The sequence below is a fragment of the Oreochromis aureus genome, linkage group 9, assembly GCF_013358895.1.
Source record: "Oreochromis aureus strain Israel breed Guangdong linkage group 9, ZZ_aureus, whole genome shotgun sequence".
Classification (NCBI taxonomy): domain Eukaryota; kingdom Metazoa; phylum Chordata; class Actinopteri; order Cichliformes; family Cichlidae; genus Oreochromis; species Oreochromis aureus.
Genome location: NC_052950.1, coordinates 6759057 through 6773035, shown reverse-complemented (window position 1 = coordinate 6773035; position 13979 = coordinate 6759057). Strand labels below are relative to the sequence as shown.

Sequence of the window (13979 nt, the reverse complement as noted above, 5' to 3'; positions counted from 1 at the left end):
ATATTGTTACGCCAGATTAGTGCAGGTCTGCAAAGCGCTGTGGGGCACCTGTGGTTCACTTTGGAGGTGCAAATATAGAGAGCCTGAATAGAAAGAAGTTCCAGTGTAATAATGTCTCCACCTTTCAGTTACCTCTAACAGACATGTTCTGAAAGCTTGGCCACATAAAATAGAAATTACCACCAGTGATAGATCCAAGTAGACATGAATGGAAAAAATTAGAAAAACTGGCAAACCAAATTTATCTTTGCCGTATCACCCAGTTAATAACATCTTCTTGTCACTGTAGTGCACCTCATTTTACATTTGTTCCTTCACCACAGATTGGCTTTGAACTGTGAGAGAAGATGCCTTCAATAAATAACACCTTGATGGACCAAGTTTGACGTCTTCCCAGAGAACTCAAACGCTGTTCCAGCCGCAAGGACAAATGAACAGTAAAATGCAACGGGAGTTCCAATAAATACAGTATAAATTTAAACTGGGCTTTCCACAGTGTGGCTGTCTCCTCTTGACAGTCACAGGAGGAGGGGGAAGACTGGAGCAAGCCTGTCTGGAGCAAGGGGGTGTGCGTTCATGTGTGTGCACGTGCACGTGCGGGGATAAGTTCACACACACGTCTTCCTAGCCAAAACAAGTATATTTCTTGGCCTGGTGTCTAGACAGGCAGCGTTACTTTTACCTGCGGGTCAAAAGCTCTCTGCCCCGTGGCCACCCACCCCTGTGGAATCATGGGAGCAAAGGGAGTTTGTGTCTGTGAGGGGTCTTAACTCCTGCTGCATGCTAATCCTGCGTGAGTTATTATCTAATGGTGATACTTGAGAAAGAAAGAAAATACAATAAAGGGACTTTTTATTGCTCACACGTCCCTCCGGATGTGTCTCAGGTAAAAAGGTGCATGTATTAATTTAACGAGAAACAAAAACCTGCTTATTAGCCATGATGAGAACTACTCAACCTCTGAAAACACGTGTATGATGTTATTTGTGGCTCTGAAAGGAAAGTTGAGATGTGTCTCACATGAACTCTGGAGAGTATCAGGAGTTGTCCGCTCTCACATGTAGCAGGCAACAGGAGAAGACTTCCAAACGCTGGAAATATATGTGCTATTCACACACGGATGGAATCGGACAATATGCAGACTTTGTATGGCATCTAGGGTCAGGACGATTTTTAGCACAGGGAGGAATGCAAAGAAATGGAAATAAAGTAGCTGCGACCAGAAGGGTGTACTATGAAGCAACACTAATGGGTTAGCGAGCTACATTGTGCCTAAAGTCAGACCTAGCACTCTCTTTTAGCCTGCCTAATATTCTAATATTAGTCAGTATGCCTGATAAGCATGATCGGATTTTAATTTGGGTTCTAATTCTTTTTTATTTAGAAAATCATGTAGGCGCATAAATGCAACTTTTGAAGCCTTACCTTACTAATAACACTGAACAAAGCTCAGCTGTAAAGTCACATGGTCACCCGAGTTTGGAAATGCCATATCTAGAGATACAACGGTTCAGGAATGGTTCTAGGAGCATAACAATGAGTTTGAGGTGTTGACTTGGCATCCAAAATTCTCCAGATCTCAATCCAATTGAGGATCTGTGGGATGTGCTGGACTAACGAGTCCGATCCATGGAGGCCCCACCTCATAACTTATAGGACCTAAAGGATCTGTTGCTAACATCTTGGTGCAGATACCACAGCACTACTACCTTGATAGATCAGGGCTGTTTTGAAACTGACCAACACAGCAGAATACACAGACCCATCATTGGAGGACCGAGCAGTGAGTGTGATAATATGAGGCTACATAAGAGGAAAAGGTGTTGGGCATATGACATTTATAGATGGCCTGGAGTTATACAGGCTGACAAGCTGCTTCCCAGTCTCCTGAAGTTTGGCAGAAAATGAATATTTCAGTGTGATAATGGTCCAAACCAACACTGCCAAAATCACACAAGTTTTTTTTAGAGATGATGAAAACTAGGACCAAGTCTCTTGGCTTAAATCCAAGAAGAAAACCTTCAGGGTAGCAGAGTAGAGCAACACAACCCTTTCAGCAAAGAACAGCAGAGAAATGGCTTTTTAAAGATGGAGTCTGACATCAGAAATAAAGGTGACACACAACTCGTATGACATTTAGGTGACATTGCACTGCAGTGTACTGACATTTATTTTACACAGATTAAACAGCCTTTTGTAGTCTGTCAGTGCTGCTTTTAGCCACTATATACACTGGTGTGTTCAATCTTTATCAGTTCACCACTATTAACTGCCTGCTATTTACAGTTGTAGTGTGTAGTTTTTGTTACAGCAGACGAATGCATTTAGAGTTTGGCATCTAGGATCCAGCTCATCATTCACCCTGCAGGTGGATGCTGGGCTGATGGATATTCTGCAGCTCCTTAAAGAGGTGTGTTTGGTATATGCTGTGATGACAGTTTGGCATGTGTTATTTTAAAAAATCCTTTTTATCAAAGTACATTTTCAGACTGGAGCTGTACATCAGTATTCACAGGGTAAGCACTCATGACAGTAGAAAGTAGGTGGAGGAAGTGTAATCAGATTCTTTGGGGGGTCTGACAGCTGTTCTGGCTCCATCCTCCTCACCTTTCTCTCAACTCAAACATCTGAGGCGTGGCTCACTCCAGCAAGCATGTCAGCTACTTCCTGTCTTGAGGGGGGAACAAAATAAAAAAAAAATCCATGGAAGGAGACGGAAGCGAGCTGAGAATACTGTGCCCGAGATTGACATCTAGCCCTCAAAACATTGCATTGTTGTCTCTGAGAGCCTGACAGCTTGCATTGAGCCGCCGCTGAATACTTCAGCCCATATTTGTTTTAGGAGTTTCCCCACAGGGGCCGACTTGACCTCAGAAGAGAGACATGAGAAAATTCTCAGGCTCTGTTGATTCACGACGAGCCAGATTATTAAAAGCAGCAGCTTTTATAAATCAACAGACTCTGCTCACTCGTGCAGTGCTTACTCACGAGGATGTGTGGCATTGAAATGGATCTTTTCTCATCTCCACAGTATTGCTTTGCACTGAAGGCTCAACCTCAGGACTTTTAAACTGTGTGTATATGTGTGCGTGTCTGTCAGCCATGGCTGTAGCTGAGCAGAATGGCTGTGATAGTGTTTTGTTGGGGGAGCTGGGGGGTGGGGGGCTCTCTGAAAGGGGGAGGGGGGACCTCACATTTAGGCTGGCGTCTCTTGGGAGAGATTAAGCAGTTTAGTCTCTGCTGCGTCTCTCTCTCGATCACTGCCTCCAGCCTGTCCCCTGTATTCGGAGCGAGGCAGGCTGCGCATTTTCTGTCGTCCTTTTGTTTTGTTTTTGTTTGTGGCAGTTTCTGTTCCTCTCTTTCGCTCTCATTTCCTCTGCTCCTTCTCTCGCTTCTTCTCCTTCCCTCTATTCTGCCTGCTCGTGACACTCTTTCGCTTTCCTCCAGACTCTTTCTCTCTTTTATAACCTCTCCCCCTCCCCTTTTATGTTTTTCACCCTTTCGACCTCTGGACATCCAGCTGATTCTCTTAGCTGACAGCCCAGATGGCACACACACACACACACACACACACACCCAACTACCCCCAAAACACAAACTGAACACCGTCAGCCCCTCGCTCACCGATAGGCTGCTTCAGCTGGGCCATCCTGCCGAGCTGATCCCCCTTGTCCTGTGTGGAGCACTGTGGAGCTCAACCACTACTCACATTAATCTCCTAAACGATCCTGGACCTAAGAGGATCAATACTCATTTTCAGGGAGCAGCATGATCCCTTAATGTAGTGGAGGATGGCTGCTTATCCCTCCCGCCCCCCCTTCATTCACCCCCTCCCCTCCTCTATTTTAATTCCCCATTGGATGAGCAAGAGTCAGCCTTTCATTTCATTTCATGGGCCACTTTATTTAAGGCAGGATCGTGCTTTTATTGCTGTTGTCATTTCTCAGGTGACTGGCACCTGTATGTCCTGGTTGTAGGGGGGATAAAAACGGCTCCATCTTCATTAGGGTTTCACTCTGAGGTGCTTGTTTTTATGACATTCGATCTGTGTCTTGTAATAGACTCTCTTTCCGCCCCAACATTCATCCCAATCACGGTGGGGTCACACAGGGTGCCTACATATAACTGAGAGCGTGCATTTCCCATTTGCGTGAATTCGCTGCAGTGCAAACTTTGCAGAGGTTTGCAAGAGCAAATAAATCGCTCTGGTTTTACTCCACTTACTTTGAAACACATCAGAGACATCTTCGGTCTATTTCGTATTAGCGGTCCTCGTGTAATTGTTATTCTTTGTTTTCCACAGATGTTGAGAAAAAGAAAAAAAATGACTTCATGCTATAATAGCAGCGTGATCCAAGGAAAATGGGAAAGATCTGACTTTCCACTGGATAACAAGCATCCTATTTTTCCAGACTCCGTGTGCAGCTCCGACCGCACGCTTAGCTTAGTGTCTCATCATTGATCTTTGCTGATGCAGACTGTTTCTGGGGCCTTTTTCATCAGGAGAGGTAGTCACAGTGCAATGAAAGGCAGGCTGCCTATTGGTGGAAGAGGCCACCTAGAGCAAGTTTGTAGGTGTTGTTTATGCTAAAGCTATTACTCTGCGTCTGGGCAGCCTGCCCCGAGAGCTGGACCGCTCTGCTGCTACTGAATTATTCACCTCAGAGGTCTGCCATCCCGTGTATACAAGCCATCACATGTAGCTGAGTGATAAGCTGATTGTCCTGCAATGTGGGGTTTGTTACTCTGTGTGTGTAAATACTGTACGGGCAGATTTATATGCTGAAATGTTGTGTGTGGTTAAATGATGAAATCTGCAAAGTCTAATCCAAATATATCTCTGAGACTTCTGCTTGCTTCTTAAAGCACTAGCAGCTCTAAATCGTTGCATCCTCCTAAAACAATCTGCCTTGACAATGCGGGATACCCTAAACTGATGCAAAACCGCGGTTATGCAGTCAGTATGGGCTGAAAGATGATAACATCTCAGATACAAGAAGTCCAGGCGTGAGAAGCCACTTACGGCCCACTTTGATCTTGAGTGGCCCCGACCACTAAAATTATTGCCGAAAGACGTGTTTTTTTTGTTGTTGTTTTTTAAAATGCCTTCTTCTTTTTGCTGTTAACAAGTTAATGTACATTCTGCAATTATTCATGTTTTATAAAACATCCATCTAGAACTTAAAAGCTTACTAGGAGTAACCCTTGAAGCTGTTTTCTGAACTGTCATATTTCAGGGCTGCTGAGGTGTCAAAGCTCATCACTAAGGGTGAAGGGGAGGTCATCAAATGTCATCTTTATGGGGAAAAGAGTTAAGAAAAGCGCTAGAAAGACTGTTAAAGTGATGATTAGGATATCCAACTCTATTGATATCTCTCTCAAGATGTGATCCATTCTCTCTATCTGCTGAAAAATCAAGTGAAAAAAAAAAGTATGCCATCTTATTTTTGCAATTTTTACTCTGCAAAGCTGTTGGCTTGTTCTGGCCCCTGGGCCCTACAATTGACACTTCTGCCTTATAGTCATCTGCTTCAAGAATAGCCACGACTCTAACACACTGCTGCAAGTCATGGGACCTCGAGCATCATATAAACTTCATCTTTCCCCATCACTACAAGCATCCAGAGGAATTTACCTCAAACATGTGATCCTGGATATTTCTCTTCTGTTTACACAGTGTGGTTAGCTCTGTGTGTGTGTGTGTTTGTGGTTGTGTGTGTGTGTGTGTGCCCGTGTGTGTGTGAAGGTTTTAGGTCTGATTGGATACAGTCTGAACCTGCTGATTGTGCTGGCATGTCTGTGTCCTCTTCATCACCGCCGCAGAGGGTTCGGCTCAGGAGAACAGCGGGGTCTTTCTTTAGGTGGAGGATTGAATCAGTGATGACAGTCTCATGACTGCTTCCTCTCTCTGACACACAAACACACACAAGCCCTGTCTGCTGTTTTTGCAACCCTACTGTGCTCACACACAGTAAGGTTGCAAACATACATTCAAACAGAACAGGTCAGGCGTGGGTATGAAAAAAAATGAAAATGATTAAAGATAGCAAACTTCCTTTAAAAACGCACCTGAGGAGTCTCCTGTGGAAGCCATGCTTCTTTTAAATCTTCATTAAAGTTTGCAGTGTCCTCTTTCCGTGGCTACTTACCTAATTTACAAAACCCATCAGTGTGAGGGTAAGGGGGGTGGGGGCTGATCATCCTAAAATCTGGTTGGAAGGAGATTTGGGAATGGCTGTGACCGAGCAGTAGTGCTGGGAAGCCATAAAAAGGGAACATACTACCTCAACTTGTGCCAAACGTGGCCTTTTTCATTTCAAGTGTTCACCTTCATTTTTCAGGGCCAAATTCTCTGAAAGGTTCCAAGAACAAAGATCCAGCATGTGACAGATACAAACCAGCTCCAGGCTTGTTTGCATTCTTCCTTGTAGTGCACTAATCTGCTTACCTACTGGAGTTCAGTCTTCATATGTAACTCATACCTGTACAATCACACACACAAACTTATCCAAAACGGATTAAATAACTACTAATTCTTTTATTATTTACATGTCTCTGTCATGTATTTTTTGGTATTCGTTCGTTTTTTTTGTTTTTGACATCTGTTCCATGTGCTTTAAAAGTCAATAAAACATGCAAATAATAATAACAATAATAATAACGATAATAATAATGATAATAATAATAATTTGGAGGAAAAAAATTATTTTAACAAACTTCCAATTTGCGCTGTGGTCATAAAAAGAAAATGTGGTGGAAATGCCTTTCAGTATCATCACAGAAAAATATTTATTCTGTTTAAAAACACGCCACATTCGTGACAGCGGAGCAGGTACGGACTCCACGCAGCTTTCGCTCTCACTCCCAGCACTCCGCGTGAAGGATACTGGCAGCGTGGGTCGATGAGGTGCGGGAAGGTGATGCCGTAAAGAGTGTCGTAAACCAGGTGCGGAGAAGGGGAGGTGAAGGGAAGCCAGGAGGAGGAGGGGGGGAGAGAGGGGGGTGAGAGAGGAGGTGACTCTCCGGCAGCATTTAGACACAACGAAAGGATCATGGCGGATGGCCCCAGGTGTAAGCGCAGAAAGCAGCCGAACCCGAAAAGGACCAACGGTGAGTAAAACTACTTCCGACTCGGGGCTTTGCTTTCAGAGATACGGTGTGAACGCCGTCCGGTCTCCCAGTAATTTTGCCGAAAAGTTTCGTGGCCCAGAAGTCCGGTTTTTACTCACCGAAAGTGCTGGGAAGTAGCAAGTGAGCGCTGTATTACAGCCCTATGTGGTGTACCGTTATACCTGGGTCGCGGCTCTCCCACCGCCTAGCGGCTCTATGCGCCGGAGACCGTTATACGCACCTCAGTCCGTTATGAGTGGAAAAGCTTTTGTTTCCACTTTAAACTGCTTTATTCGTTTAAACACACTTTGTCCGTCTCTACAGGCTGACAATCCATTGATTTAGTCCCATTCTGTCGAGTTATTGAGCCCACCACTAAACTCGGACCTGTTTCTGAGGGGAAACGGCTACCTGATTCCTGTTGCGGACCTCGACGGACACATTGTATTTTCACATATGGATAAAATAAATCATTAAGCAGAGCTGTGTTTTGGTTTGTTTTGTGTTTCCTCGACGATGTTGATAATTATCTGTATTATCTGTGCGCGTGTGAAGCAGAGGGGACACAACTGTTTGTTCTTTCTTTCGCGCACAGGCAGCAGGTAGCGATAGGACACTGTTGCTGCGCTACGAGGGCTGACAAAACGAATTTCCCCCCATTTAACCTGGCCTGTCCCGTTATCCAGACACTTTAGTGTAACTGTACACACAGTTTTCAAGCGTTAAAGCCGAGAAGCACTGAAACTGTATCGGTGTATTGGAGCTCGCTTTGAACACTTGCCTTTCCTCTTTCCTCTAACTTAACTGTTTCATTTCGATGCCGCACACGCCGTGAACATTAAATATGACTTGTCAGAGGGGGTCTGACAGTGAAGCAGTGGCAGAAAGCTTGGGAGAAACATGGATGGGGTAGCCGGAGGTTCCGGAGAACGAGGAGTATCTCACGCGCTGTTTGTGTGAGCAGGGCGAGCGCAGCCCATATAAGGACAGCGGATCCTCTCCTGTCGCGCACTGGGAATCCTGATTGTTGTAGGACGGTGGTCGCGAGCGAACCTCTTTACTTTTCTGTCTTTACTCACTTCATTACAGCTTGTAGCCCACAGCAACATTTGAAATGTTTACATTCTTTAATGTTTTATAATGTAAGTAAGAAGTAAGACGTTTTTTTGTTATTTAAGTGTGGTGTGAAAATACTGGTTACAAAGTCGCCTGTGCGGCTCTACTTTGTTCAAATGTCTGTCTCCTGGTTGTGTGACGCGCATAAATGGACTTGTGCGAGTATATAACGTCTGTTTTTTCCTGCTTCGCTCTTCTTATTTACGTGCTGGACTGTGGTGAAATCGTCGTTTCCGGTGCTCGGACTACTTTTTTTTCTTCTTTTTTTATTGAGAAAACAAGTTGTTCCGTCGTGGATCTGACAGAGTGTGGCGTCCATATCAAGTAGTCTCGGTCCTGCGTTAGCCTGTGTACCACCCAGTGTAGCTCACGGGAACTGAGGTGATACGCGAATTTCGCTTTTATTTTTGCTTAGTAAGATGCGATGGCTCCTGCGCTGCTGAAAACGAGTTAGTGGGTGGGAAAATGCGAGCAAATTGTGCCGTGTGGATTTTCTGTTGATGTCTGATCAATTTAGGAGAAGAGTATAAAACAAAAAGAGAAACAAAAACTTTGAGCCAGTGCTATTTATGTTCTCCATTGTGATTTTGTTCTCTTTTCATAAGGGTGTGTTTGCATTTCATTCCTGGAGCAGTGTCCAACGTGTGGACACACCTCAGATAACGGTCCTGCTGTCAAAGTGTGGGCATTTCTATTACCCCTGGGAGGAAGGGAGCTTTTAAATGACTTCTCATGTGCTTTCCTTTGTTGCTCTTTCTCCTTTCTTTAAGTTAACGGGCTTGTATTAATAATTTCTCACTGATGACACGGCCCTATTGATATTTAAAGTCAAACAGATGTGCTCCTTGTTTCCTTGCCTCATTTGCATTTCCTTCAAAGGGGATGTTGAGGCCTGCGTTTTTAAAGTCCTTGCTTCCTACCACCACCTGACAAGGCAGGTGATCTGTCACATAAATGCACCTCCCAGCATGCTGAAGGGGATTTCTCAGAGAAGTTAGATGAAGCTTTTTTTTTTTTGGTTTGTTTTTGTTATGCTCATTCGCTGTCTCTCCCTAATTATAAGACCCTGTTGCTCTTTTAACGAATGAAGCCCTTGAGTTGTGCCCGGCTTGTTATAGTCCGAGACTTTGCCAGCAGAGAGGGAGCTGAGATCAAGGTGAGTCCCATTCCCTGTTGTAAACAGAGAGGTGTTAACAGCCTGCAGGACAACAGGTGTTTGCAATCGGCGGGATACTACAGCTTCCTTTGTCGCTTCTCCCCCCCTCCTCAGGAATAGCAGCGGTAATTTAAAACAGCAATTTGGGAATAGAGGAATGCGGACGGTATTAACATTCTTTGCAAAAATAAACAGGGTTGTTGGGGGGGGTGCTGTGAAGGAGCTTGTGCACAGGTAGCTTAGATTTCTGTTTATTTGATAATATAATGCAGACCTTTTTTCTCATCTCCTCGCGTGTCAAACGCCCTGCATCACTCCCTCTTTTGCTCCCTCTCCATCATCCTTTTTCTCTCTTTCATACACACACACACTTGCACCACCTTGATGAATCATCCATCAAATAAGGCGAATGAGGTTGCGGGCTCGGCACTTGGCAACAGCTCATGTAATGTTGAAGAGTATGTTTATTGGCCTGGTAAAACTATACTTAAACTATACTTGGTGCCCTGGACTCACTCACCCTGTCTAGAGACCACTGAATACAACCACATGCTGTAAGTTTGTGGAAGAACAATTAAAAAAAAGAGAAAGAAACATAACAAAACAATAGTTTAGCTGCAGCTTGTGCTGTTTGTGTGAAACAAGTGATGTTTGGGCCCGTAGCGGAGGCTTCAGGAGGAGGTGGGGATTGGCTGCTACTTGTGCATCTTAAAAGCCATCTGTTTACATTTAAAAGGTCCACCCCGTTGTGCGAAGAGTTTAGCAGAGGAGGAAATTTTTCATTTATCTCGCTGCTTTTCACCAACTTCCCCGGCAGCTTCATTTGAAAGTGCCAAGTAAGAAGAACCCCCCCCAATCCCTCCAAAACCCCTCAGCTCCTCCTCCTCCTCCCTTCTCTCCCCGCTCTCAGTCTGTCCCCTCTCACTCCTTGTTCCAGATCTAGAGCTCGTCCTTTATTTCACATTTGGGTAGGGAAGTTTTGGGGGATTGGACAGGGGGGCGGGTTAGGACACAGTAGCCAGGGGTGCTGTTGATTGCCCCCTGACCTAGGCACCCATGCGTGCTTAGAGTATGACTTCACTTTCCCCCCTCTGTGCCATTGTGAAGCTTCCAGCATGTCCAATTGTGTTTGTGTTTAAGTCTGTTCAATGACAGGGGGAAGAGGGGGAGAAGGAGGATGGTGGTGGTGGGGATGGTGAGGGGTGCTGGAGCACTTTTTTTTCTCTGCTCCTCCTTTCTTTTCCCCCCATTCCTCTCTGACCCCCCTAAATTGCAAGCTCCGTGTTCCCAGTGGAGTCGAAAGGGGATGGGAGGTGGAGCGGTGAAAGATTTATACAACAGGTGACAAGTGAGGGAACGATGCTGGCAAGATATAAAGAATGATGCATAGGCAGCCAGCTCCCAGACCTCTGAAGTAGTTGCACAACTTGTTTCGAACATCAGCAAAAAAATAATAAAATAAAAATAACACAATGCAGGTAGAGATTGCCTACATAAAAACTTTTTGCTTTTTAGCTAAGCTTCACATTCTTCGTGTTGGAAATAAGCTTGAGATCATCTGACTGTTCGGCGGAATTAAAACGATGTGATGTACGACCACACTCCCACCTCTGTTAAGGCAGCTTAATGATTAGCTACTCCCATGGAGGCTGAGAGCATTAGCCTATAAAAAGGTGCTCTCCCTTCATAAAGAAGGAGTTTTAAACCCAGAGTCAGTTTCAGTAACCCCCTTAACTGTGCTTGGATGTGCTTTATTGGGGGGGTTTGTGTGGCTGAATGCTTAACTGAACCATTGTGTGTCACAGCTTTAGTGAGAAAGCCTGAGGAGAAAGAGCCTGGTTACCTTTGGAGTTTGCCTGCTCTACCTCATACACTTTCAGTGGCAGAAGAAAAGGGCCATTCAGCAGGCCCCGGGATGGGGAGGGAGAGCCCTTTTCACACTGGGCTTGTGGGAAACTTCTCCTCCATACTGTGCATGCCATTTGCATATGACCCATTCTTTTCCCAAAGGTCCCTGTGAGGGAGGAATCCGTGGAACGTTCGCAGAATTCATCAAATCCCTCTCTCACGTGGCCCTCAGGGCCCCTCGAGAGGCTGGCATGGACGCGCTCTGTTTGACATTTTTGTCTCGGAAATGTAGCTTTTGGCTGCGTCACGCTCGCTCGCCTTAATGTTAACAGCAACGCATCCCCGTGGCATTTCTGTGCCATGTATGTTTTAAGTGTGCTCGCCCATTCTGCTGATTTGAATGTCAGGGTGAATTGAAGGCTTAATTTGGCACAGCAGGCAGGAGTTTCCCCAAATCCCCAGCATGGGCCGTGATGTGCATGACAGCCTCCGAGGCTCCCTAACTGTTGATGACGCAGCCGTATGCACGACGGGAGTCGTTACCCCTCGAAGGACAAAAATATCCTGGAGTTGCTGACTTAGGGTGATTGGGGGGGGATCCGGATAATGGGGGTAAGCGGTGGGAGCTTGTAGCGACGCGTCGGCTCAGTGAACTGGACAAAAACACAACTGTCGCACCCTCCCACCCGTCCAAAATATCATCCTGGGTTACTTCACTCTGGGTCATGTTGGTAGTGTAGTAACAGCATCCACGCTTTTCTTGTTGTTGAGCAAGGTGTGTGTCTCTGACTGCCTTGACCCTAGCCACAGATACTGCCACAGAAAGCGGTGTAGGCTGGTATTTGATGCAGCGCAGTGCAGGGAGGAGAGCTCACTTAAGTGTATCATGTAAGCTAACTGAGCAGAAAAGCCTCCTTTGCCCTCCTCTCCTGACTCCAAAGCAGTGAGTCATGGGCAGAAAGGTGTATTTGCAACCTTTTGAACTCTCCCAGTCTTTCTTCTTTCCCTCGCTCCTTCCACACAGGTGTGGGTGTGAGGGACAGTGATCCTGTGTGTATACTTGCGGGAGAGATTACCTCAAAATTGCCGTCCTGCTGGAGGTAAACGTTGCGTACGCCGTGTCCGTTGCTGTCTGTTGATGTGTGTTTTTAATCATGTTTTTGGGTCTGTCTGCAGACCCCTCCTCACATCATCACCACCGCTACCTCCTTCTCTCTCATCCCACCCATCTCCCCCTCCCCTCCCTGGGGTCCTCAGTGGAGCGGTTAATGAAAAAGACTGGACTGACACAATAGGCAGAAGGCGCACCCGGTGAGGGGCTTTTACACCAGCTTGTGTTTGCGGCAAAAGCTCATCAGGGCAAACCTCTGCTGACCACCTTTCTGTCGTGTTTTTGAGACATAGATGCTGGACATCTTATCCTTTTTAAATGTGCCCGACCTTGTTACGGTCCCAGAGTGTCTCTGTCTAGAGGGATGAAATTAGATGACATCAGATGAAAAGTAATCCACTGTCGTGTATTGTGCTTTGAACACAACCCAGCGGCTGGCTTTTTGCCAGCCCCTTATGATGACCATATTGATTTTCCTCTCCATAGCACACAGAACTGATAATGGCACTCCTGAGGGGGGGTACACATTCATATTCACGTTTGATTCCAGTTGCCCAGCCCGGTTGTGATGTCCCGAGGGACACGGTGACTAACAAATCGACTGCTCCTATGCCTTCCCAAGCCTGTGCAACAAGGTAGCTAAGCTAGGCTAGCCTTGCAATTGCTTCAGCGAGAAAGGAAAAAAAAAAAAATCTTAGTCACCCTGTTTGTTAGTCAGAGAAGAGAAGGCCGGCCGCTATGCTGAATGTCAACATGGATAAACATCCTCACAGGATTAATGAGAGGAGAATGGGCAGTCTGAAAACAGAGGGAGGGCAGAATAGCGGAGGCATGGAGATTCCTCATTGCCCCATTTAACCCTTGAGCGTTTTGTTGAGGTCCTCACTGTCCAACAACTGCGAGCTGACTAAAGGAGGCAGCTACACCTTTATATACCCAATTACCGTTACAAGAAGGAAGCTACAGTATTGGACAAAGAATCAAGTGATAGTTTGTCTGTGCAGCAGCAAACGCATTAAAACAAAGACACATAAAAGTGCTTTCTGTTAGTGTTTTCTGCAAGTCTTATAAGACAGGAGGCTCAAAATCTGTTTCACTGAGAGCCATATCATAGTCATGCACTATATTATATATGTATAGTATGTTGACATGCTTTCATTTAATCAGTAATTAATATCTCATATAGAATTTTCACATAGAGTTTTCACCGCTCAAACGCTTCAACAAGCCCATGATGAAAAGTTTAGTCTCCTTTACAGGGTTTAGTCAAGCAGCCAACTCACAGCAATCTGTTTCACGAGCCTGAATCTCACAGCTGCTGGCAGTGTGGAGCATTTAATAACACCAAATACATCCTGATGTAAAAGCACAGTAATGACTCTGTAATTTTGTTTTTGCACAGAAGTCTGCAAGTCTCACCTCACAGGCCTAAAAAAAATCTGTTTTACTTCTAACATACTGCTTAGCCATGAAACTGGCTACACGTAAGCATGAACGTTACCTTTACAGTTCCAACACTTTGAGACCGTCCTCAGTTATGGTGAGCTGTGGCTGGATGCCTTTATTTAGTGACTCTGCTGCTGCTCGGTGGATGCAAACATAAAAACGATAATGCAAATGAAATGAAAAACAGTCTTG

At 45.3% G+C, this 13979-nt stretch overlaps 1 protein-coding gene across 1 annotated transcript in view; it reads left to right on the top strand.

Annotated features, from left to right (window-relative positions):
- The first annotated feature begins 6852 nt into the window (after positions 1-6852).
- The window catches only part of zeb1b (zinc finger E-box binding homeobox 1b), a 49818-nt gene continuing 42691 nt past the window's right edge, over positions 6853-13979 (top strand). Inside the window, exon 1 of the mRNA XM_031754828.2 lies at positions 6853-7110. Coding sequence (XP_031610688.1) covers positions 7053-7110 — 58 coding nt within the window. The 5' untranslated portion in view covers positions 6853-7052. The remainder of the gene's footprint in view (positions 7111-13979) is intronic.